General features: G+C 34.6%; 1 protein-coding gene across 1 annotated transcript in view; it reads right to left on the reverse strand.

Moving 5' to 3' along the window:
* Positions 1-7,061: 7,061 nt before the first annotated feature.
* LOC128211872 (probable ATP-dependent RNA helicase DDX56) overlaps positions 7,062-27,461 on the reverse strand; it is a 44,945-nt gene continuing 24,545 nt past the window's right edge. The window contains exons 14-17 of the mRNA XM_052916983.1: positions 25,846-25,935; positions 23,712-23,817; positions 19,488-19,594; positions 7,062-8,525 (exon numbers count right to left, since the gene is read on the reverse strand). Coding sequence (XP_052772943.1) covers positions 8,439-8,525; positions 19,488-19,594; positions 23,712-23,817; positions 25,846-25,935 — 390 coding nt within the window. The 3' untranslated portion in view covers positions 7,062-8,438. The remainder of the gene's footprint in view (positions 8,526-19,487; positions 19,595-23,711; positions 23,818-25,845; positions 25,936-27,461) is intronic.

Raw genomic sequence — 27,461 nt, forward strand, 5'->3', positions numbered from 1 at the left:
GAGCTGAGCTGCAATGCTTCAGTAATGGAACCCAGTTGTTTATTTGGACATTAATATTAAGGATGCGATAAATATATCTGGCTAAAAACCTAGACTTAAAACAAATATAGGGTTCACAGCATTTCTGAAAACTATCCGAGTTGCGAGGCTAAGTTCCTGACTTGTTAATTTGAACAATCCTCAAGACATTTATAAATAAAAGTACAGTCGAACCCCGTTGGCTCGAACTCCCAGGGTGTGGCGAAAATACCTCGAGCCTCAGAAACTTCGAGCCTAAAGGGAATGTTTACCTTCGCTCTTTATAAAGAAATCGGTCTTTGACGTCTATTTCGAGCCAAGCGGGATCGAACCAAATGGGCTCGATTGTATACGATAATTAAATTCAACGAAAATGGCTTTACATAGACAGTTATTTCTAAGAAATCGAGGAGTTGCCATGCTCCAGTGTTTGCATCAAGTTGTTAATTTGGACATTCCTCTAGACGTCCATAAATAAAGTATGCGATAATAAGTTGAAATATATATGACTTACATCAATGAATAAGGAAGAGTTCACAGTATTTCTGAGAACTGGGCGAGTTGCAATCCTTCAATGTTGGCCTCAAGTTGTTAGTTTGGACATTCCTCAAGGCGTTTATTAAAAAAGTATGCGACAATTAAATTAATATATATATGGCCTAACAAATAGGCACAACGCAGGGAGTTCACAGTATTTCGAACACCTGCTAGTGTTTGCATCCATTTGTTAATTTGGACATTCCTCTAGACGTTTATAAATAGGACTATGCCATATATAGATTCAAATATATATGTCTTGCAACAGGGGCTTTGGAGCACATGTTCTGCTCGAGTGTTTGCACCAAGTTACTAATTTGAACATTTCCTTAGACGTTGTTGTTCTTGTTTGAGTTTATAAAGGTCTGCCCCCGCCCTATAACAGAGCTGTGTATTGTGGCTTGACCCCGTCACATCTCCAAGTGTGACATATACAATATTTTGAATCCAAAGGGGAGTTTCACCCCAACGGTTGGTTGGATATTCGCCAAAGGAGTATTTTTTCACGGTACCAAAAAGCCGCAAAACCTGCGACGAATGACATCTAGAGTGGTCCTACAGCTCTTTAGACATTTACGCACCAATTGAAATATAGACATTTATTACAAGGTGCCATGAATCACGTGACCACAAGCAGCGCAAGAATACATTCCTGATTCGGAAGACCTCGGCCATTTTCCATCGAAAACAACCTCGGATGTTTATGGACGGTGTACAATGTCAGAAATCTTTACATTTAACTATGCTGCAAGTAGATCGCGTAGTAATTTCAATATAACAGTTAAACCTTACTTATTATTTTACTCTTTGGAATATAAATTATGTATAAAATAATACACTTCACTAGGAATCAGTTTGAACTTGGTTAAATACAAAACTTACGTTAAAGCTACAATAAATTAAAAGTATTAACTAAAAAATAGGAACTACTTCTACAAATGTACCGGTGTTTTCGCTGGAAAATGGCCGAGGAGTTCCGGTTGCGTCAGAGACTCAGAGTAGTAATTTTTTGCTGGAAAATTTTAATCGGAGAGACAACGGAGGTAGTTGATTATATAATATATGAAAAATACATGAAGACATGTATGTATTGTTGACGTATACTTTTTACAAGCCTAAGTGATATTAGTATGGTGTTAGTAGGTGAGCCGATATGGTATATACGGGGCAAAGGAAACAGCGCCCCATATATCCCATATCGGGTCACCTACTAACCCTGTAACGTATATATCACGTCGACAACATGTTTACATGGTTCAAATTTTTCATTTATTCATCGGAATATTCATCGGTACGAGGCCATTTTGGTACGATATAAATTTGGGAAAATATGGGGTCACCGCGTGACAAGTCCTGGACCAATGGCCTTGCGTCGTCTATGTTGGAGGCGTGTATACGGCTGAACCCGATGTTAACTTTAAAATGTATAATTTGAATTATGTTGCATTTAAAATTGAGTTTCGAAATAAAACAGAAGCCATGCGCGTCACAGTAAATGTGTGTATTTCTTAGGACATACAAGTTATTAAAGAAAACAACTCATAAATTAGTCAAAATGTCAAACGTGTCGCTTGAAAGGTCACAGTTTTCCCTTGAGGCTATTTAAGGCAGCGGACACACAATTATCTGTTCTATATGTGACATTTCTTAAAGGCATTTCTTTCATCTTCTAGAAAAGAGAAATCCTATAAGGTCTGAGTATATTCAATGTGTTCGTAAACTATTGATTCTAGTAACTTTCCAAGCGTATTTAACTGCAATTATGCCATAAGATTTGAGTACGTGAAAACGACAAAAAATAACAAAAAAAATATTACACGCTTACAGGTGGTAAATAGAGATTCACCAGTGAAATAAAATCGATATTTCATTGTTTCGAACAGAGAAAATATCAATATGTTTATTCAGTTCACTCGTACAAATCAGCAAACGTCACCTGCTGACGTAATGAACGAAAATACCGCTTGCATCGTCGAGATAAAGTATTCATAGCTGATTCTGAGTCTAAAATCGTTAGTGAATATTTCTTTCAAAAAGTCTGAGTATAGCCTGAGTCTGAGGCTGAGTCTGAGTTTGAGTTCATAAAAAATGTACGTGAATACAGCCTATGTCTGGCACACAGGCGTCTTGCTCATTGCTTGTTTCTAAAATCTTGTCATTTTAATAAATATATTCAGATATGTTGTTTATCTCTTTATATGTACTCAAAATGATAATAATCAACATTTTAGAAACAATGAACCCGACGCCTGTGGTCTGACACACAAAATCAACGACATCACGGTCATTTCCGAAATAACACAACTTTCGCATACACTTTTTATACATTATTAAAGCATATTATACAAATAATAATTGTTTTAGAGTAAGATGGAAATATATTTTACCTAGTAAGCATTAAAAACAATTATGATAGGTCACTCCTATTATATTATTTAATTTATTTTGATGTTGATATGCACATTTTTAACCAGTATGACGCCGTTAAACATCCGGTGTATTCAGGGGCAGTTCCAGGATTTGACGTTAGAGGGGGCGTAACTTAGGGGCGGGACCTTTTGACCACGCCCCTCCCCCAGAATCGAAATGCATTTGGTTTAAAGTGTTGCAAGAGGGATTAGGGGGCACTCCCCCATGACATTTTAAGCAAATTCTAGTCCAAAATGGTGCATTTTAGGTATTTTTATTACTTTTCCTCCTATATTAATATAAAAAAGTAAACTTGATCGATTTCGGAGGGGGGGGGGGGGGGGGGGCGCAGAGTTTTAATTTAAACGGTATAGTTTCAGTGTGCACATAGGCAAAGATCCACCGGGTGATTGAAATGTTTTGTTAAAACACATGTAAGCTTAGATATCGTATGCAATTTTAAACATAAAAGAACTGTAGGATGTCATTGTATTTTAAGGAAGTTTTTTTGCATACATTTATTTGAATTATGGGCTCTAAAGTACACCACAGAAAAGGTTTTGAACATCTTCTCGTGTATCATTATAGGAGAAGGTTGCAGATCTGCATTTCAACAATAATTCATACTAAAATAACTGCTGCACATATGTAATACAATAATGCGTCATTTAATGCTATACTTGGACGAAACAGGATGCTTCTTTTGCGACTATTATCAGATGAAATCATTCAAATAAATCTAAAAGATAAACACAATGACGACAAAGAATGCCATTAAATAAAAGGTAGTACTTTCAATTTTATTTTTTTCCTTTCACAGAACAGAAATTAGCAATAATAGCGTTTTGGTGCATTAGCGGGTCCCGGGGGGGGGGGGCACCCTCGCCCTTACCTTCATCAATTTAATTTCAATATAGGAAATATTGTGAGGGAGGGGGTACAAGTCAAAGGTTACGCCCCTTAGTCATGCCCCCTGTAACGTCGAACCCTGGACCCACCCCTGGGGTGTACACATCAAGAAGTATGTTAAAAACGTTGGGATACATACCTGTCCCGCATATGACCAAAACTACTAGTTCCTTTAAGAAGTCCATGTCTCTTAATAAACAAACACTGCAAACCAAAAATCATTTTTTTAATTGAGTATCTGCATGGTTACCCGGGGCAGATTCAGAATTTGACATTAGAGGGTGCGTAACCTTTTAACTTTCCTCTGAAACTAAATGTAATCTATATAATAAAGCGTTTCCAAGGGGGATTGAGTGTACTCCCCTATGAAAATTTGAACGATTTATTTTCTGAAATGGTGCATTTTGGGCATATTATATTTATTGTATACTCCAAAATTGAAATAAAAAGTAATTGTAATTTTGGGAATCAGTTGGTGAACCCCCCCCCCCCCCCCCGCCTTGCTGTGCTAATGGTAGCACTATGACATTGAATTATCCTACATGTGGAAATACAATAACGTTTTTCATATGCCAGTAAAACATTCAAACATCGATCAATTAAATATTTGAGTTAATGACCATCAACAAGTTCTTCCAGAAATCATTTTCTCTGATAAAAAAAAATATTAAGAGATGCAAGAAACAAATAATACAAAAAGGATAATCAAAAAAAAATTTTTTTTTATCAAACTATTGCTGATGGGAGTTGGGAACAGTCAACCAAATTAATACCATACAATAACATAATTTATAAAATTATTTTTTTATAAGTTGATCTCTTCAGTCAAATGTTCCGAAGCTTACCATTTAGCCCTTAAACCACACGTGTAGAACTAATAACACACCATCTGCTAGACATTACATCCAATCAAGGGAAATATCATTATCTCCTTGTTCATAAATTCAAACACAATTTTTTTTTTCACTCTAGTTTTCATGTTTTTTTTTAATTATGATAATTTCTACATTTCTCATCAATTTGGGGAGGCAATTACTTTACTTAAAAAATGCTATGTAGTGTAAGTGTGTCGCCTTGAGCAAAAACTTCAGATTAAACCATTACCTATATCCAATATGTTACCATTACATAACTTACAAGTCATTAACGATGACTGATTACAATGGAGATATGAAAAGTGACTGCAACAGCATTTTGCAAGTTCCTCACACCAGAATCTGAAGTAGTGCTCAGGCTTATGCACAAGTCAGTTAATTGTAACCAGGGCCTCCCCAGGTCAGGGGAATAGAGGGGATTTTGACTTTGGGTCCAGCCAAGCCCGGGTAAAATCCCCGCCTTGAGGGGACGAACTGATGTTAAAATCCCCGCCAAACTCCCCGGCACCCCAGGGACCCTAACTAAGGTCCATTCCCTGCTATATTTGTAGCGAAGACAAAACCACCACATCGACCCAGCACTCCTGGACCATCAGGAAGGTAAAAACACGGCCCATTTCCCCAGTATACCCGCGGACCGGGGGTGTGTGTGTTGTTGTTGTTGTTACAATTGACTGGTACATTATGACTTGCTAATGGTATCGCTGGAAAGATTCATATTGAATCATTTAGAAGATTTACCAAGTGAGTTATTTAGAAGCTGGTGCATGTGCACTGACTAGTAAAGAGGCATTTTGTGCTAAACACTAAAAAAGTGAGGATTTAGTTTTAGACTTCTAAACAATGAAGTTCGCCTCAGCCTTGCTGTCTTCATTGTTAACATGACCAAAAATAAACGTTTATACAGTCTGGTTTACATGTTCTTGTCAAAACCAACATTGACCAACCATAAATAAATTTGAATCCTAAATATGTCCAGTTAGCGCCACTCACTTCTCAACCAGGGGACCTGGAGTGGATTCAATATTCAACTTAAGTTAATTTTATGGTCATACATCATTGACTTTATTCAATCTATTGGTCAGTTATTAATAACAAGTGATCCGATTAGCTACATCGTTCTTAGATCCAATAAAGACCAATATTGAATACCAGCCCTGGGGTTCCATTCCCGGCCTGGAGTCATGTGGGTTTGGTTTGTGGCTATCAAGCTGGACAAATGGGTTTCCTCCGGGTACTCCAGTTACCCCTAAAACACTGACTCGAGTAACATTGTGCCAAAGAGAGCAATTAAAATAATGTGCAATAACTTGTTTTACAATTATCGTAAAATAAATAAGTTTCAACTTAAAAATGAATCATATGAAATTGATCTAAACCTGTTTACCCAAGTAGATATTGTCCTAATTTAGCATATTTGGCAAAATATCAATGAAATAAACAATGAGAAATGTAGAAATCAGTTTTAAAATCTGTACTTTTGGTTTCACATTTGAACTGATTGCAATTTCCAAGACCCCTCTGTAAAATTGTCACACCATTCAATATTAATTGTGTAACAACATTGTTTACCGATAATGCTCATTATCTTTTGACTGTTCTTCCAAAAGCATTTAAATCTTTTATGTGATTGTCTTTTGAAATGATATTTATAGTACTTTCAGAGATTTGTTTTGAATACAGATGTTTTTTATACAGCAAACCAGATAGGGTAACAAGTACAATGATAAATGAATATTATGAATATTAAACTTTATTCCAATCAGATTCTCCCATTATTGTATATTTTGTCTCTTAAATTTTGAAACTCATTTTTTACCAAATGGAATTAGCATTTTAAAGCTTTAGGTTTTTTTTTAAGAAATAGTAAAATTCAAAATTTTACAAAAGTTGAAATATTTTTAAAAAGTTCTCAAGATGCTTTGTAATACCTTCCCGAGAAATTTTTGTTAGTTTTAATTTTTTATAGCCAAAAACATTAATATGCTTTCATGAATTTTAATCATTTTTTTTAACACTTCATATAAATTATACGGAGGATTGTTTCAGTGTAGGACGTATTCATTGAGTGAGAACAATTAATTAAATCTCATAAATGAAATATTTTTTTGTGTTTGCAAGGTAAATATATATGAATTAATTTAAATAAATAATTTATTAATAATTTTAAATTGGAATCACGCCTAATTTTAGCCAAATGACATCATACAGAAATGATGTCACTCATTCATCTTCCCAGCAAAGTGATTTTGTTTATTTTATTTTTTTATAGTGAAGTGAAAGTTTGAAACGATTGAAAACAACCAAAAAACATAAAATTAAATGTTTTATTCATAAAATTGCTTAATAATCAAAATAAAACATGATGGTATAATAATTATGATTCACCCTATTAAATGAGAAAATCATGTCGACATAATGACAAAAGGCAGCGAGGTGTTTCAAACTTATTGAATTAATTTCATACCTTTTCACATATACGCCTTCAGTTTCAAATGATTATGTTATTTATAGAAGTATGTGGTATAACTAAATGTAAACCATTTCATGGGAAGGTGTTTTACTCCTTCTATAAATCTTATTGCAATTTTAACTTTTCAAAAACAATACATTAATAATACTGAACATTTTCGATGAAAATATATACAGTATATACTTACAGTTAATGTCAGTATAATTCATGAATTAATTTGTCTTTTAACAATTTCAAGTCTTTAAACAATTCAAGTATTTCAAGTCTTCTAACAATTTCAAGTCTTTTAACAATTTCAAGTCTTGTAATAATTTCCAGTCTTTTATCAATTTCAAGTCCATTTAACAATTTCAAGTCATTTAACAATTTCAAGTCTTTTAACAATTTCAATTCTTTAAACATTTCAAGTCCTTTAACAGTTGCAAGTCTTTCAAGAACTTCAAGTCTTTAAATAAGTTCAAGTCTGTCAAGTCTTAACAATTTCAATTCAGCATTAACAACAGCAAAGCATTCTGAAGCCTAACTGCCAAAAACTAGTTACACTTGTGCTCTTTTTTCAATAACCCCTGTTATAAATTAAAACTTGATGAACAATTAATATACAAAATGATATTCTAAAGGCTTTATTCAGCCATATGTAATTCCAAGAAAGCTATATCAATTAAGACCCACTATTGGTGGCGCTGGGAAAGAATCTGGAGTTTGAGCGAGTCTGCAAGCTTTTTACCTGTGTTCATCTTTGACCATTAATTTTATTTCCCAGTAGATCAAGGGGCATTATCTAAGATACAATTTATTCAGAGTGACAAACCTTTCACAACAATTTTTCAATAATTTATAATAGACACTTAAGCCATAGTTGCCCAATGTAACAAACAACCACTATTTCTGTGACTTCAGTGATCGAAAGCATGCCCGGGCTAGAATAATTATTTGGGATTTTGTCATTTGCTTATAAATTCTGGCTCATGCATTATGATCATTACATACACTTATAGTAATCGTTCTTGTTTTTTAAAAAATCTAAATTTCTAGGACAAATGCCAGTTTGTGCCGAACACTCGACATTTCATGAATATCTCGTAGACATTCAAAATACATTAACAAAGAACGTCATGCATTACTGTGTCAAGCATTTCAACTCTTCATAATCCTGTCCCAGGTATCCATCTATTCACAATTCAAAAGCACACATTGGCATGAGAATGTTTAGTTTGTCATTTCTTGGCTCTTCCAGTTTTCCTCTTCTTTTTCATGCCAAGTCCTTCAAACTTTAAACTCTTCAGGGGATCAGACTTCCGCTTCTGAAATATAAATGAAAAAAACATGATTTCAATGAATTAATGTACAATAGGGGATGAGAGTTGTCACGTGGAAAGGTGCCTGCCTCTCACACATCAAGACATGGGTTCTAACTGATCCGTTACATCAATTATCTTAAGGGCAATTGTCAAAAAAACATTCCTGAAATGGAAATTGCATCTAGAGTTGTACCCCGTTTGCTCAAACTCACCTACCTCGACTTCCTCAGTGGCTTCCTCAGTGGTTTGATATGGATGTAAAGGACCAATTTTATTCTATTAATATTAGCATTACAGCTTGGCTCAAATATCCTGAGGCTCGAGGTATTTTCGCCAGTTCCTGGGAGTTAGAGCCAACAGAGTTTGACTATAGTTGTTGATGGAACAGACCCTAGCCTTGTTTTCATAGCCTCGCAATGTGGACACAAGTATTGGAGATAGTTTCATCAAGTATTATAAGAGCAGTTTTACAACAATGAAGTACTATTGTTGAAAATCTCTCCTATGTAAGAAAACATTCCTTGGGGTTCTTGATGCAAGCTTCCAGAGATTTCAAACCTGGACACTTACTTAGAATACAACCTACATTGACAGCCAATGAAATTGCCGATAGGTAATCATTAAGTTCTAGGCTTAATCATTAAGAATTCCAACTTTCTTACAGATGTTTTAAGGTCCGCCCACTGCCACTCACCCCATACACAATCCCTGCGTCAGATTTTGCATTGACAATGCATCAGCAAATGAGGTTGTATTTTAAGTCAGTAAGATGACCCGAATTAAAATTTTGATCATAGGGAAAATATTTTAATTCATGTCCTCTAACTATTACTTGGGAATGATTAATTAACAGTTTTAGTTATCTTCACAAAAGAGCAAAAGTGAAACATCATATATAGGACAAAAATTGTCTTACTTCTTCAGGTTTACCAATATGACCTTCCTTGAACTATATTTGAAAAATGCCTTTGATCATATTAACTTCGTCAAGGTGCATCTACCATGCAAAATTTGAGTCAAAGTATCAGATAAATTGTTCTCTAAAGGTTTTTCAAACCACAACAATCAAAGTGTAGTATGAACATATTACTTTAATGTCCATTGTTCACAGAATTTGGGATGAAAAATTACATGTTTTTTTTTTTTATTAAACTCAGATTTAAAATCCCATAAAAACCCTTCCTTGAAAAACAAACCACAATTTGTTAGAAGAAACTTAAGTATGCTCCCATGGCTAAGCTACAATTGTCCTTTAACCTCATGGATAAGTAACAATTGTCCTTTTACCTCATGGACAAGCAACAATTCCCATTTAATCTCATGGATTAGCTTCAATTTTCCTTTAACCTCAAGTATTAGCTACAATTCCTTTAACCTCATGGATAAGCTACAATTTTCCTTTAACCTCATGGATTAGCTTCAATTTTCCTTTAACCTCATGTATTAGCTACAATTCCTTTAACCTCATGGATTAGCTACAATTTTCCTTTAAGCTCATGAATAAGCTACACTTTTTTCTTTAACCTCATGGATTAGCTACAATTTTCCTTTAAGCTCATGGATTAGGTACAATTTTCCTTTAACCTCATGGATTAGCTTCAATTTTCCTTTAACCTCCTGGAATAGCTACAATTTTCCTTTAACCTCATGGATTAGCTACAATTGTCCCTTAACCTCATGGATTAGCTACAATTATCCTTTAACCTCATGGATTAGCAACAATTATCCTTAAATCTCATTGATTAGCTATAATTTTCAATTAACCTTATGGATAAGCTACATTTTTTTCTTTTTTTCCTTTTAACTCATGGATAAGCTACAACTTTCCTTTAACAGATACCTTTTTTTAATTGAGACCCTATTAGTTTCTTGTCTAGACTTCTTTGATTTGTCAATGGATAAATATTTAAACAACTATTATATTTCAATATAAGTTACTCAAGCAATAAAGAAATTTCATTTAGAACTTACAAACTGCGCCACAATTATGATCATTGAACTCATGCTATGTAAACATTGCTTTCTTTCCATATTGAAGAAAAAAAAAAATCAGTAAATGATCAGATTTGCTGAGATGTACCCTATTTATACTAACCTATTAATACTCATATTGAAGTAAAACTCTTATAATATCACTTAATTTGAAAGTACTGAGATGTAATAGGAGCCCTTTTTGTAGACATTTGAAAAGCATAAATACATTAAACCCCTTGGAGTCTTAATGAATGCCTTTATAATAGTGCAACAATAACCGTCAATCACATCGTTACCGAAAATCTAGAACACGCATGACGTAAATGAAATTCAGCATACAATACAAATATGAATTCACTTATTTTTCTGACCCAGTTTTGTTTCAGTACTTTACCCTCCATGCTCAGACTACCCTAGGTCCCGCTGAGCCCGTAAAAGCCTGCACTTGAGTGATCCTCTTAAAACACAACTCCTTGTGCAAATAGTTACCCAATATGTGCGCAACAATGAGTAAGGCAAAGCGAATGGATTTTTTTGGCTTAACATCATCATGATTTCTGTTCTTGAAGGGAAAGTTTTTGTTAAATTGATAACTGTGTATACATTTCGCTGTTATAGTTTCAAGTTCTGTGATCATTACTGTGAGAACATAATTACGACTCTGATAAAATCTATTTGTACATTAACTTGTTTAAGATAGTCATTGGGAATAAGCTGTGAATATTGATTAATGAAGAGATATCTGGATACATCAACTATGTAGGCGCAAATATTTGAACTAGTGATGGATGACATACAGCTAATGCAAGAGACCGTCCTCGTTCATCCTACATTTAAATACATAAAAACTTATAATCTTCCTTTAGTATGTTCACTAATTTTGCAGTCAATGGTATATAAGTCATATCAATTTTTTTAACAAACTTAGTGGAGGACTTAACTTCATGTTGTGACTTACAATAAATCAAGTGTCTGGGCTTAGCAGTTTCAGACAAGAAGATTTTCAAAGATTTCCCTATTATAAGTGTCAAAACTTGTTATTTCGAAGTCCTTTGGACCTCAAGAATTACTTTGAGAAAACGAACATTCAAGATAACCGAAATACAAACAGTGTAGAACTAAACCCAAAATATTCAAAAAAAGTTTGACATAACTAGAACATTGAGATAACAGAGTATGACATAGTGAGTTCTCACTGTATATAACTATGAAATAAACATGTCACTCCTGGAGTGGGGCCAGTTTTGACCCCAGGGGCATAACTTGAACAAATTTGTTTTATCTTTTGGTTGTTGTGGCAACCAGACTTCTGATTGGAATTAAACAAATTTGAAAGGGCACCACCCAAGGAACAACCCTGTGAAGTTTATAATAATAATAATAATAATAATAATAATAATAATAATAATAATAATAATAATAACTTTATTTAAAGAAGGTAACACATTAAGACATAGGCATCATATTATAAACAAACATAACACACGACTTATTTACAATGTGGCCTTCTGAAAGAACATACACACGCACACACACATAAATGCTTAGAATGAAAACGTAAGCATAAATTTATGTTATTTCAAAAGGGTACGTATTAAAATGTTATACGAAAACATAAAGAAACATGAATATAATTATTAATTATAAGATCAATGCCGAACAATACATCAATTTGTACATAAAGGTTAACAAATCGTATCATTAAAATTTATTAACTGAGAAAGTAGGACAGTCACACATGTATTTAACACCTTAATCGAGATATATATAATGTAAAAAAAACAATAGTCATGGAATTATGCGTACAATTCTTACAACGGTTTTTGCAATTGATGATGTAAAAAGAACTTCTTGCAGCAGGCTTTAAATGTATTTTCCGTGTTCGATTTACGTATTCGTTCTGGTAAAGAGTTCCAAACTGTCCCGCTGTAGCATGCAAACGAGTGTTTCTTGTATTGAGTTTTATGTCGAATGTGGGCAATGTCTTGTCGCGTAGAAGATCGTAATCCATATCTTGTATTGTTTGATAACTTTATAATGTCTCTTATATAACTCGGTGTAAGATTGTTAATAGATTTATATACCATAACAGCCGTTTGATATTTGCAACGGTATTCAAATTGAAGCCATTCTAATTGTTTAAATAATTCATGCGATGGCGTTCTAATAGGCTTAAAGAGAATAATTTTAGCAGCTCTTTTTTGAAGCATGGTTATTCGTTTCGTATGCGTTTGCTTGCTTTTCCCCCAAACACTACAACAATAGTCAAACATAGGAAGTATATACGATTTATAAAACAAATGTCTCATTTGATCCGTTAAAAAGTAATTAAGTCTTTTTAAAAGAGCTATCTTTGCAGTAACTTTCTTGCAGACAAAGTCAACTTGCAGGTTCCATGACAATGATGAATCAATAACAATTCCAAGCAATTTCTTCGAAGTTACATTTTCAATAAGTACATTGTCTACGAATAATTTGAGTGCACATGCATTTCTTAACTTTGCATTTGAACCCAGCAACATGCAATTCGTTTTCAATGGATGTATTGCCATGTTGTTTATTTTGCACCATTCCGATATTATATCTAAATTTATTTGCAACGTACGTTCAATTTCCTGCGTATTTGAACTTTTTGCATATAGGGTAGTATCATCAGCATATAAGTCAATCAAGGAATTTTCTATTTCAAAGGTAATGTCATTAATATATATAAGAAAAAGAATAGGTCCAAGAATGGATCCTTGAGGAACTCCAGACCTTATACATCTTCGTGAAGATTGGAAACCCCCAAACTTTACAATTTGGTGTCTATCTTTCAAGTACGAAGTTATCAGTTGAACGGTATTATCACTGAAATTGTATAATTTCAATTTATGTAAAAGTATTTGGTGATCTACTAGATCAAAAGCCTTTCGTAAATCAAGGAAGAGAGCACCTACATAGTTTCCATTGTCAATTCCATCAATCCAATCATCAATTATTCTTATCAACGCTGTGTGACAAGAATGATTTTCTCGAAACCCAGAAATTCATGTATGATATTCGTATTTTTTAAAAATGTTTTGATTTGATCTGCCATGTGCCGTTCAAACACCTTTGACAGTGTTGGAAGGATAGAAATTGGTCTATAATTATTTGGATCATTGCGACCAGAAGATTTATATATAGGCAAAACCTTAGCCTCTTTAAATGAGTCTGGGAATATTCCTAGCCGTATGCTATTATTTATAATGGACGTTAGTGGTATAACAATACAATCACCACATTGTTTTAGGATATTAGGCCCTATTCCATCTAATCCTGTAGCTTTCGCCGTATTAAGCTTATCAATATACATTTTTACCTCTAATGGGGTGATGTAAGATATATCAAGGTACTGACCCTTTAGCAAACTATTTAATTTAGTACCAAGTTTTGAAAAATGTGTTTCATCGAACACTGATTTACTGATACAATCGGATATGTCAGTAAAATGCTTATTGAACATGTCTAATATTTGTGCATCGCCAACAACTTTGTCTTATCAGTTTCATGAAAATTGGCCAAGTGTTTAAAGAGAAGAGATGTTTTTTAAAGCAAATGTTGACGCCTGACGATGGACACCAAACAAAGACCGATCACAAAAACAACAAAGTGGCAAGGCACATACACATTTGGTAGCTTTAGAAGCTTAATGATACAATAAATGATGCCATGGTGTTATTCATCATTAAGAATAGGTTATTGTTTATTTCGAAGCCTTAGTGGACATGAAACGTCCAAGCCAAGAGCATCTACTATATATACTATAGCATCCCTTTGGTAAAAAAAATAATTTCAACCATTAGAACACCCATAATTGTCATGGGCTTCTCATTTTACACTGTTAAAAGAAATATGTTCAAATTCTACCCGGTATTTTTTTACCATGCACAATATATAACAAGAACCTAAAAAACAGATATTTTTTCTGTGGCCTGCTGATAAATCAAGTACCAATTATAGCTGACAATATATTGTTTGAGCATGCTTGCTGACAGGGAAATAAAATATGCAGTTTTTAAACTAAGGAGAACATAAACCTAAATCAATAGTCCTTATATAATTTTCATTATTCAAAAATATCTTTTAAAATCGAATGATGCACTTTAGCGTTCTGTTTATTTTTCGGCAAGTGATTTCATTAGCAACTCTGTTTGCACCTGATAAGACATTGACTTGACATCTTTAACGACTTAACCATATCATAGCATTAAAGTGACACTCTTACTGATGTCATATGGTGGGAATGGACTGTTGCAAAGTTTGTTTAAACTGATTATTTTATTTATTTTGTTTAAATTGATTATTTCATTAATTTTAACAATTTAACACCAAGAAGAAACAGTCAAATACTTATCTAAACATATTTTTCTATCTGCAATTACGAGCCTTAAATCACATTCAATTTGAAAAAAAAGTTAGTGATATTTTTAGGTAAAATAAAGAATTTTCTGTCAAATGTTCAAGTAATTTTGAAAGTAGATCTCTCTCTGAAACTCCTAGTGACGATTTATTCTTATTGCAAGCTGTTTTTTATATAACAAAAACTTTTTTTACATCTATAGAGTTTTTGCTTAAGAGTTATAGAAAGATGAAACACACTTTCTAGTTTTGAAACCCTAATCTGCCCCTATGGAGACCAGCATGAGTACCCTTCTGCCTTCATAGAATTAAATGCTTAAGTTAAAAAAAATACTTTTTTTTGTTTTAATTAAAATTTAAACTACGATATAAATACATATACACTTTACATATTTGGCACTTGAAACCTAATATATTACTTCAAATCAAACACAATTCCAACAATTTCTGTGAAATTCATAACATCTTAGTACTTCACAGCCTTATACAATGTGCCCTTTAAACCCATATCTGACCCAGTCCCTTACAAAGCCTGGCTTAAACCTTATGTCCGTATTACAGAAGCATCTTACGACAATATTAAAATGTTTTAACCTTAGATCGCAAAATATGGAATATCATATTTCTCAAAACAAATCTGATTTAATTTATAACAAATTAAGTTTCCATATTTCAAATGCAGAATTTATACTAACCATAACACTTTCTAGGAGTGAAATAAAACAGATAAAGAAATTGTTGAATTTAAGGAAATGGTACATTAATTTTACTTGATATGCTTTTGTAATATGGCCCAAGTCTGATGAAGTATAATATAATTTAATTCTGCAATTACTGATAAATGGTCGGCAGAGTGTGAGGCTATGTGCAAATGAAACAGTTGAAAAATCCTACAAAGTGTGAGAGAGTGTATTTAAACTCCACATACATCATTGACTGTAAACTGACTAGGGCAAGGTATTAACAGATGACTCTTGTCCAAAATACTGGGTATGCACGATACTATTTGCTTTAGCGACAATATCTATCAGTGATTTATACTATAAATGCATTATCAATTGGGTCAAATATGGACAACGAATTGTCATTTATCAAATTTATCACCTTAATTATACCTGAATATTTACATCATATGTCAGCCCTTATCAATAACTATCCTAACAACACATACAAATAAACAGTTGCGTTTAAATGTTTTCATTTTGTTATGGATGCAACAGGAACTGTGACATAACATCGTAATGATGGTTGTTATTTACATCAACTGTTTTCTTTGCTGAATAGTTTAAAACTTGTAAAACACAAAATTGATGACAGAGTAATTTTCTCCAAGCCATAAACTTGACAAGACAGACATTAAGCGAGTTTAAAATACCGGGTAGTAATTTAACATATAAAATACTAAGTACATATAAAATACTAAGTACATATAAATACTAAGTTCAATGACCGCCAAACTGCTCTAAATCAAAGAGAAGTTTTTGAACGGATCAAACATTTTCAATATTTGCTATCAGATTGAATAAAAGTCTTCTTTAGATATTTTGAGAAAAGGAATTCGTGCACTGGGTCAATACAATTGAAGAAGGTGAGAGAGTGGTCTAGTGGTATAAGTGTCCACCTCTCACCTTAGAGGTTGTTGGTTCAATCCCAACCCTGGATGAGAGTTGTCTAGTGGTATAGGTGTCTGCCTCTCACCTTAGAAGTTGTTGGTTCAATCCCAACCCTGGATGAGAGTTGTCTAGTGGTATAGGTGTCTGCCTCTCAACTTAGAGGTTGTTGGTTCAATCCCAACCCTGGATGAGAGTTGTCTAGTGGTATAGGTGTCTGCCTCTCAACTTAGAAGTTGTTGGTTCAATCCCAACCCTGGATGAGAGTTGTCTAGTGGTATAGGTGTCCATCTCTCACCTTAGAGGTTGTTGGTTCAATCCCAACCCTGGATGAGAGTTGTCTAGTGGTATAGGTGTCTGCCTCTCAACTTAGAGGTTGTTGGTTCAATCCCAACCCTGGATGAGAGTTGTCTAGTGGTATAGGTGTCTGCCTCTCAACTTAGAGGTTGTTGGTTCAATCCCAACCCTGGATGAGAGTTGTCTAGTGGTATAGGTGTCCGCCTCTCACCCAAGAGGTTGTTGGTTCAATCCCAACCCTGGATGAGAGTTGTCTAGTGGTATAGGTGTCCATCTCTCACCTTAGAGGTTGTTGGTTCAATCCCAACCCTGGATGAGAGTTGTCTAGTGGTATAGGTGTCCATCTCTCACCTTAGAGGTTGTTGGTTCAATCCCAACCCTGGATGTGAGTTGTCTAGTGGTATAGGTGTCCATCTCTCAACTTAGAGGTTGTTGGTTCAATCCCAACCCTGGATGAGAGTTGTCTAGTGGTATAGGTGTCCATCTCTCACCTTAGAGGTTGTTGGTTCAATCCCAACCCTGGATGAGAGTTGTCTAGTGGTATAGGTGTCCGCCTCTCAACTTAGAGGTTGTTGGTTCAATCCCAACCCTGGATGAGAGTTGTCTAGTGGTATAGGTGTCCATCTCTCAACTTAGAGGTTGTTGGTTCAATCCCAACCCTGGATGTGAGTTGTCTAGTGGTATAGGTGTCCATCTCTCACCTTAGAGGTTGTTGGTTCAATCCCAACCCTGGATGAGAGTTGTCTAGTGGTATAGGTGTCTGCCTCTCAACTTAGAGGTTGTTGGTTCAATCCCAACCCTGGATGTGAGTTGTCTAGTGGTATAGGTGTCTGCCTCTCAACTTAGAGGTTATTGGTTCAATCCCAACCCTGGATGAGAGTTGTCTAGTGGTATAGGTGTCCGCCTCTCACCTTAGAGGTTGTTGGTTCAATCCCAACCCTGGATGAGAGTTGTCTAGTGGTATAGGTGTCTGCCTCTCAACTTAGAGGTTGTTGGTTCAATCCCAACCCTGGATGAGAGTTGTCTAGTGGTATAGGTGTCCGCCTCTCACCTTAGAGGTTGTTGGTTCAATCCCAACCCTGGATGAGAGTTGTCTAGTGGTATAGGTGTCCGCCTCTCACCTTAGAGGTTGTTGGTTCAATCCCAACCCTGGATGAGAGTTGTCTAGTGGTATAGGTGTCCGCCTCTCACCTTAGAGGTTGTTGGTTCAATCCCAACCCTGGATGAGAGTTGTCTAGTGGTATAGGTGTCCATCTCTCACCTTAGAGGTTGTTGGTTCAATCCCAACCCTGGATGAGAGTTGTCTAGTGGTATAGGTGTCCATCTCTCACCCAAGAGGTTGTGGGTTAGATCCCAACCAGGGTGTGAGTGGTCTAGTGGCATAGGTGTCCGCCTCTCACCCAAGAGGTTGTGGGTTAAATCCCAACCAGGGTGAGAGTGGTCTACTGGTATAGGTGTCTGCCTCTCACCCAAGAGGTTGTGGGTTCAATCCCAACCAGGGTGAGAGTGGTCTAGTGGTATAGGTGTCTGCCTCTCACCCAAGAGGTTGTGGGTTCAATCCCAATCAAGGTGAGAGTGTTCTAGTGGCATAGATGTCTGCCTCTCACTTAAGAGGTTGTGGGCTCGATCCGTATCAGGATAAGAGTGGTCTAGTGGTATAGATGTTCGCCTCTCACCTAATAGGTCATGGCCTTTCAATATGGACACCAGTATTGGTTTCTATGCGGGAAACATAATCAAGCAGGATGCAACAAGCTATCAGCTATTGTCACAATCAGGCTAAAACAATTTAGTATAAATTAGTATAAACTCAGGGTTCGAATTTAGCACTCGCACACTCGCAAAATGCGAGCCAAAATTGAAATATGCGAGTTGAATTTAAAGACACTCGCAAAAATTTGCGAGTTCAAAATTTGCAGAAAATATGCAATCCTCGAAATAGATATGATCATAATCGATGATCAATTCCTGCACAATAGATATAAAACTAATTTTAGAAATGCCTACTATCGTTTTCCCATAATCACGCAGAAATTGATGACGTAGATTAACGTAATGCGCACAGACAGGTACTCGTTACTATGTGGCAGGTACTTGTTACTATGTATTTTTGTAGACTGGTCTTTCGTTTCCATTTTTGGTGGCGGTATTTAGCGATAATCGTATCGAGACACAGTCTGTATAATGATGACAAGCTAAAAGATAAGGTTTTTTTACGCATGTTGATTTTAAAATCGCCGACAGCTGATGGCAATGATCAATCAGTTCCAAAAAAGAAGCCAAAATGAAATAATTCGTCCGTTTAAACTGTTACTATGTGGAAGAGGGAGCGGAACATTAAATTGACCCTCAACACAGATGACGAAAGGAACGTTTTGCACAGACCAATACTGGCCTGATCAGATTTCCGCAGTTTGTACTGTCAGTGTTACATATATGATGATATCGTTTATTGTACAATTACATGATCATTCATTAAAACAATTAAACTATACCTTAAGCCATTGTTTTCAATTAAATATATACTTTTTCCTAGCAAACATAAAGGTTTGCCTTAAAAAATGCGAGTGAGTGTCTGGTTTTGCGAGTTGAAAATTTGAGCACTGACAAAAATTTGCGAGTATCAAAAAAAGTTAAATTTGAACCCTGTAAACTAATATGGTCTTTCAATCAGAGTAGCTAGAAATAATGAATAACTTGCCTTGAACTTCATTTGACCCTCTGTGGGTCCCTGTTTCCGTGCATTTCCCCGGCGGGACTTTTTACTGCCTCGACCCTTCCCCGCCAACCTCTGTAGAGTGGCCGGAACTGAAACAGATGATCACACATGTGATAGGATAATTGAATTGCATTCTGGGTATAAAATTGTCCTGTTAGCTGTTTGTTTCCACAGCAAGGGCTGCAACTCTACATTAAAATAATAATATAAGATATTTTCTCTGAAACCTGGATTATGTTAAGGATGATAAAGAAAGCTTTATAAATTGGAGACGCTGTATACCTTAACTTCACTTTCAGCATTTTTAAAAGGCCTACAACTATAAGGCTTTCCGTAATTTTTAAGTCATGCTGTAGCTAGTAGCTTACTATTAAATACATTTAGTGGTCGACATTATAGTTTGTCCAATGAGAAAGCAGTAATTTCTCCAGTTTTCTAATACATTATTTTCAGTACATCAGCTGACAGCCATCATTAATTTTAACCAGGTGAATCAGTTCATAAAAACAGAGGCTGGCCCAGTAAAGATGTTTTTATGTTCTAACACATAATAAATGGTTATTTGACTGCATCTCATCAAACCATTTATTTCTGTACATTCAAGCAATCTTTAACCATTACTTAATGCCAAATGGATAGCAAAGTCACTATACTGAAACAACTTGTATACACTTGAATCACTGAGAAAAGTTTGAATAAATTCATTAAGAAAACACATCGAGTTGTTTACATGAATGGTAATGAACATTTTGATGTAATACAATTGCGAAAATTTATAATTATGTAGTATAATAGAAGTGTTGCTTTGAATAAAATACAATGTCAGGCCCATACCTGATGCATTTTTAACAGTACACCTGAAAATGCTTTCATAAGTTTGCTCCAAATATGATATATGGGGTTAGAGCGGCAGGTGTCCCCTCTTGTTCGGTATTATTTTAGTCAAGTTCAAGCATTCTCACAATTCAAAATGCCGTACATTACATTTTTATATATAAACCATAAGCTTTGAAATTTCATTAAAATGTACAGCACATGCCATTTCGGAGAAACCAAAAATTGTTTGAATGCGGAGCATGCCTAGGTATGCTCCTGAATAAATCATTTCACTGCAATTTATAACCGCCAAGAAAGTGCTTCAAAAAAGAGAGAAGAAATTTGTCACGTTGACAGCTCATAGATGTATGCAACATCAGAATCTACTAGTGCAGAAAAAACAACATCCTTACATACATGATAATTGTAAACAAATGAATCATAACACAGCCTCATACAAATGAGATAACGCATAAACTATACCACCTTCTTAGAAATGAAGTTATTAGTCAGTCTGATTACACAATCACACGGACCTATAAACCGGACCTCAGGAAGCTTTAAACCAGTCCCTGATTATAAGCATGAGTTAAAGATGAGTCTAAGCGTAAATTAAAACACAAACAAAAAACTAGGCAATAATTCCATTTTCTTGAAAATTAATAATACAAATTAAATTAATCGGCATTGGCGGATTTTTTTTTACTATTATTATTATGTTTTTCTACAAGAATAAAATATTTATCAAAAGCAAAATCAAAACAAAGACATGAGACTCTCAATGTTATACATTTCATAGAAAACAGAATAAACACAATCTTAAAGCTGCTCTCTCACATATTGACTGATTTGACAAATTTTCAATTTTTATCTCAGAATCAGCTGTTTTTGGAATCAATGCTTTCAATTCAGTCATATATGATAAATCACAATAGCATGATCAAAATTCTTTGGAATAATACCGAAAATATCAATATATTTATTAATGTGTTAGAAATGCTTTTGGCCATAAAACATCAAATTTCTAATGTAAAATTCACAACTGCGATCTGATCTTTTGTCAGCAGTCTTATATCACAAATTTTCAGACATTGACTCACAATTGTGCTCATTCTAAAACAAAAAAAATAAAAAGCTCTATATCTAAGAATGCAACTTTAGCACTTTAATAAAAAAGATCAACCCAGCAAAAAATGTACGAATTGTTTTTATTAAAATCAGCAAGAGAATCCTAGATATAAAGATTACATACCAACCTTAAAGAAATAATACTAATTATGCAACAATAACCTATTAATACTGTCCAAGGCCACGAGGTAAATAATAAGCTTGGATTATCCTGTTTCATGACTTATAAATACTTAATACTCAAAGAATGTGATTTTTTGACATCAAGTGACCCATTTTATTATTGTATCATTTGTAAGGATTTTTTATGTAGAGAATGAATATGTATATTTAACACCAATATATATATATATATATATATATATATATATATATATATATATATATATATATATATATATATATATATATATATATATATATATATATATTACAAACAAGTTTTTTATGCCTTGAATGATAGCCGGTGTTTTTTTTCACTTTCAATCGAGTGGTGGCACGGCCCTTTGATAGGGGAAAATTTGCACTGTTTTTGGAAAAAGGGGAAAAATACTAACATAATTTGTATAAAGTTCGCTATATGACAGGTGTGTTAAAATCTAATAATAATTAGGTTATAACCTACAATGAAATTGCGTTCCAGCCTACAATAAATACTATGCTAAATCTTTAAGAATTGTAGTTTTACAACTTAACAGGCAAGAGGTCAAAATTTGGTTCTCAGCCTTTACAATTCTTATTAAAAACATTTAATTCATATTGATAAAATCTTAATGACTTAGAAAAGCTGGTTCACTCGCTTCAATAAGCCCACCTTTCACAATTGTTAACATTTTACATAATATGTTTAAACCATTTCTTTGATCTGTGAAGAAGTCAAAAACTGGAACTTCACTTATTTTACTAATGCAGAAGAAAAATTATCAGGTATTAGAAAATTTAATTATTTACTAATAAATAGAGAAATTGTCAAATCAGCTATAAATTGTTGTTCTAACAAATTAAATAAGATTAAGATTACATGAGCATGGGTCAAAAGAAGTACATGATCTTCGTAACAACAGCTTATATTCCGCCTGCCACATAAGATTTGAGGCATCCTAAAGGGAGGGTATTATGGTGTGAAATGGAGTGAGCGAAATAAAAACTACTTGAATGTATAAAATGCAGACAATAAAAAAAATAGAATTGTTTAGGCAAATATGAAAGTAAAATTACAACAATATTCAGGTGCAGATCCTGGGTTTGGTCTTAGAGGGGGGCCCGAATCTTTTGGGAGCAACTATGGACATGCACCCCTCCCATAGAACCAAAAAATATGTCGTCTGAATGTGGATAGGGTGGTTTGGGGGTTCTCCGTCAAGAATTTTGCTATATTAGTCTGAAAATTAATGTTGCAGTCTGGTGTATTTTATTTATATTTTTTTTCTAATGATATGAAAAAGGTCACTCATGACAATTCAAGGTCAAGGGGAGGGCAGCTTGGGGTGCTCTTCACATAAATCCCCAAGTGTTGTAAGAGTATTGTTCTCTTACCATAAAAAGGTGTATTATTCTAGTCACTACTTACCTAATAGAAATAGTTTTCACCGTAAGTAAGATATGCCCATGAAATGGAAGGCTCAAATCCTTGACCTAGTACATTGATTTTGACCTTGAACTGGTCCACCTCTAGAATGAGCTCTACACATCGCCTTGATAAGTAGAGTGTGTGACCAAGTTTCATAAAGCTCCTTCCATAGCCAAAGGAGATATAGAGCCAACATCAATATCTTACAGACTGAACATGAATAGAAAGACAGTATTCCTACTCCCTGGGGGATATGAAATGTGTAAACAAGAACAGTGAGCACCTTATGGGGAGGTTTTATGCTCATCTGTTTTATTAAGTTGATCAACGCATAACTCTGGACAATTTTTAAAAAAAAGAATGGGACTTGCTACACTGGGGAATAATGATATTTTGTGCCAAGTTTCATGATTATCATTATCAACAGTTTCCGAGTAAAAGGGGCCAAATAGGTTGATGTTATGATAAAACTAAAGTAGTTTTGACCATTGACCTCTAGATGTGTCCTAAAGCTTGACCAATAGACCTAGCACTGGCTTGCATTACCATCCAGCCATGATGAACATGTGTTTCAAAACACAAGACCCCAATGTAAAATCTATATTAATAGAAATAGACATTTGCAAGTTTTGTGGCAATGTCGTATGAAACAACTTGTCATTATAAGCTACAAAAAGAATTGTAATACTCACTAAGATAGTCTGGAACATGTTTCATGTGCGGCTGGGACTTGACAGTGTGGAGGTTCTTGTCATGTCGAAGAATCTGCAGGTCCCGTGGGTTGTCCTCAAAATGACTCTGAAAATATTAAACCTGTGAATAAATGCTGAGTCAAGGGAAACTAGATGCCAATAGAGGTACTTGTGGGAATTATGTCCAGAGCACACTCTAGTTAGATTTATGTTGGAAGATTTCTGGAGTTCCTTTTATAGCGACAATAGAGAGTTGGCATCATAGCGGTTACAACAGTAACCAAGACATCATCTAAGATGGCCACCATTTTCTCAGCCCATGACAATTCCTACCTCATTTATTATAACCATTAAATGCAAACATCACCGCCATTGCCCATCTATTTGTCTATTTGTTTTATAACTACCTGTAATAAATAATAAGCTTTAGTTATGGGCATTGCCTTCGATGTGCTTAAAATCACTGGTAACAATTGTACAAAGGTTCATATAAATATCTTAATAAAGTTATGACTGGTCAAGTCTTAGCACAACTGTTTAAGCTCAATTTTTGAACTACTGTTTTCAGGTGATCAAGGGGCATAACTCAAGCACTTTTTTCCCACAGTTACAGGCCTTGCTACATATATGTATATTGCCATCGATAACATGTGTATTAATGTATCAATTGTTTTGAGAAATGGCCAAAGGATGAAGTTATTGCATGATGCATTGATGACAATTGGTGACAGCTGGGCTATGACAATCTGTACCTAGCTTTTTTTTTTCAAAACAAAAATATAAAACAGAACAAAACATCTGTTAAGTTTCATTATATTAGTTCTTAAGGCCTAAATCTTCAGCACTTTTATAGAAGTCAGAATTAACAAAACCCGGCAAGGCACTGCACTGGTTAAATGCTTTCCAGACTTGCTCAAATTTTGAAATTTTATAACAGGGCTTCTTGGAATTTCTTTTATGCATGGCATTAGAGTAAGAAGTTGTAATTGTTAATTTAAAAAGCTCCTTTCCATGTCTATTTCAGAGCTTGTTTATACTTGTTATATATGAGAGTTTACGATGTTTAGTCACATGTGTAAAGTGTAAAGAAAAATTAATATCTGTATCAAGTCAGATTATTTTAACACAGTACAATATTATTTTGCCAGAATAAGAGATGGATGCAGATCACATCAAACAAGGACAAGATGGCAGGAACCCGTAAAGGCAAATAGCGCGTAACATGGCCATGCCCAAATCCTTTGACGTATAAGGCTTTACTGTATAGGTAACATCTGCATTTGCACATGTAAGACTTGCATAATTGTCGACAGAAAGCAGATGGCAGTTACATATTACAGTATCATTAAAATATGTAAAAGTGTGAAGCAATGTATCTGTCCTAAGGTATGAAACAATACCATCTGGCCCCAATTTCATAGAAATACTTGTAGTATTGTACAGTTTTATCCAGGTTTTTAAAAGGACAAGGTGCTGCAGAAAAGGGACAGTGTGCTAAAGGAAGGGGCGCATTTTTTCAGGCTGTAAGAAATTGAACGATTAAAATTTCACTGAAAATGTTAGGAATTATACTAAATTGAAGGTTTCAAATGCCAAATATGTTAAGTTTATATGAATGCTTAATATTTTAATTTTCTTGAGTATTTTAATTCAATGAAGACAGAAGGGTGACCATACTGGTCTCCATGAGGGCAGAAGGGTGCTACTAAAAAAGGACAGGGTGCAAAACCCTTAAGCTAAAAAGCTATATTTTCTCAACTAAGAATAATCTTTAAATATTGTTTGAAATGTACAAGGACAGAAAATGCATGGTTATTTTCATCTCTTTTTTATGTATTTATCAATATTATAAAGCAAAAATAAGTGTATGCTATTTAGATAAGACCATTAACTATGCATACTGTTGTCAAAACTGTCAATCTGTGAAAGAGCAGGTCCAACATCATCATCTGTTACTTTTGAAGTTTTCTTTAAGTACTGGGTTGTACTCACAGAATTTTCTAATTTTTTTTGGCCGAAATCATATTGTGGCTCATTTCCTTCTGTACACCAGTATTTATATCTGTATATCAGTTAATTGTTGCAGCCTTATGTTTAACAGACTTATATGTATCTAAGGGAGTTGATATGTTACCTTAAGTTTCTGTGAGTTAAGGATCTCCTGTTTAATTTCCTTGAGTCGAGCCTCCCTGATCGCCACTCGTGTAACAGCCGCCATCGCGTCCTGTAACAAGATATTCTTAATGTACACGTTGCAGTTGAGTTTATAAGTTGTTTGCATAATTTCTGTTTAATTTGGTTGTATACCAAATATAATGGGTTTGCCAACACTTCCATAAATCACTTTCTTTGTGGTTTCGTGCAAGCAGTTTAAAACATGTACAATGTACACGTCATGACCAGGATGATGTAGCATACAAAACAGTAGTTGACGGGTACACATGCCCTTACTAGAAGTACTTTAACATGAAACTAGCAGAACAAGCTATAGTCAAGTGTGTGTTGATTCTAGTGTCCCCCCTCCCGCTTCAATTTACTGGACTAAGAATTCTTGGTAAATGGAAATCTTTTCTCTGGACTTCTATCCGAAAGCGTCAAACCAAAAGACGTCCAAATATGGTACTAGTAGCTCCCTTGCCTGGTGCTTGGCATTTAAAGGGTAGTGCTTGGAAAATTGGTGTACTCAGTTCTGGTTCAACCCAGGAAAGTTGTACCCCATGTATCGATGCTTTACACTTGAGCACATTAAAGAACCAAGAGGTCTCTTTTCAAAGAGCTAGGGTATCGCACCCGGATCTCTTGTATTTTACTCTGTTTCTTCAAGTATAACAATAAATAAATTTGACTGCAAATTGCTGTCACTTCTATTTCATGTCACTTATGGAATTTAAACACAATTTAAGTCGTAATGACGTCATGGCGAGGTCATACCATAATGCAGCCAATGGGCGTGGGCAGACCTTGATAAACTCAAATAAACTCAATTTAACTGAGGATTCCCATCCTATATGGCAGGCAGGAAGGTAATTATACTAGCTGCTTGGTCAGAAAACTGGCCATATCAGCCCAAGCCTCGTGTTGGACTCAAACCTTCGACCTCCAACTTCGTGGGCAGACACCCTAACCACTTTACCACAATGGCGCAGTATTCAAATATAGGTAAAAAATGAATCCTGTCACTTCTCTGGTGCAGAAAATAGAAAAATAAAAAACGGTAGCTCAGTTTAGTCATTACAAGAGAATGTAGAACAGAATCTTTTATTATAACAATTAATTACCAAGATGATTCTCAAAATAGAAAATACACAATAAAACTTACAGAGACAATTTTGCAAAGAATTTGCGTTTGTCAGCAGATTCATCGGTTTCTATATGATATTAATTGGAAATGACTGCCAGCCTATTACATATATGTGGAATAATATACCCTTGAGGTGAATTTCATGAGGAAAGGCCATTACTGGAACTATTCCTAACTAAATGGGAATATGTGTCCACTTTATGGTTCTGAAAATGTCTACCTAAATTCTATCATGGCTTTGTTAATGCAGACACTTGTGTAAAGATGGAATCAAATTGTCCTCGTATTCCTTAGTATCAAGTTTATATCTTTCAGTCTGAATATCACAATTTCTGGAGTTTTCCTGTTGTATAACTCCCATTAATATATATAAATATATACATTTATCTGATGGGTTAATTTATGAGCTTTTTAAAATATCTATAATATCCATTAGGGATGGCAACGAG

The sequence above is a fragment of the Mya arenaria genome, chromosome 12 (assembly GCF_026914265.1).
Source record: "Mya arenaria isolate MELC-2E11 chromosome 12, ASM2691426v1".
NCBI lineage: Eukaryota > Metazoa > Mollusca > Bivalvia > Myida > Myidae > Mya > Mya arenaria.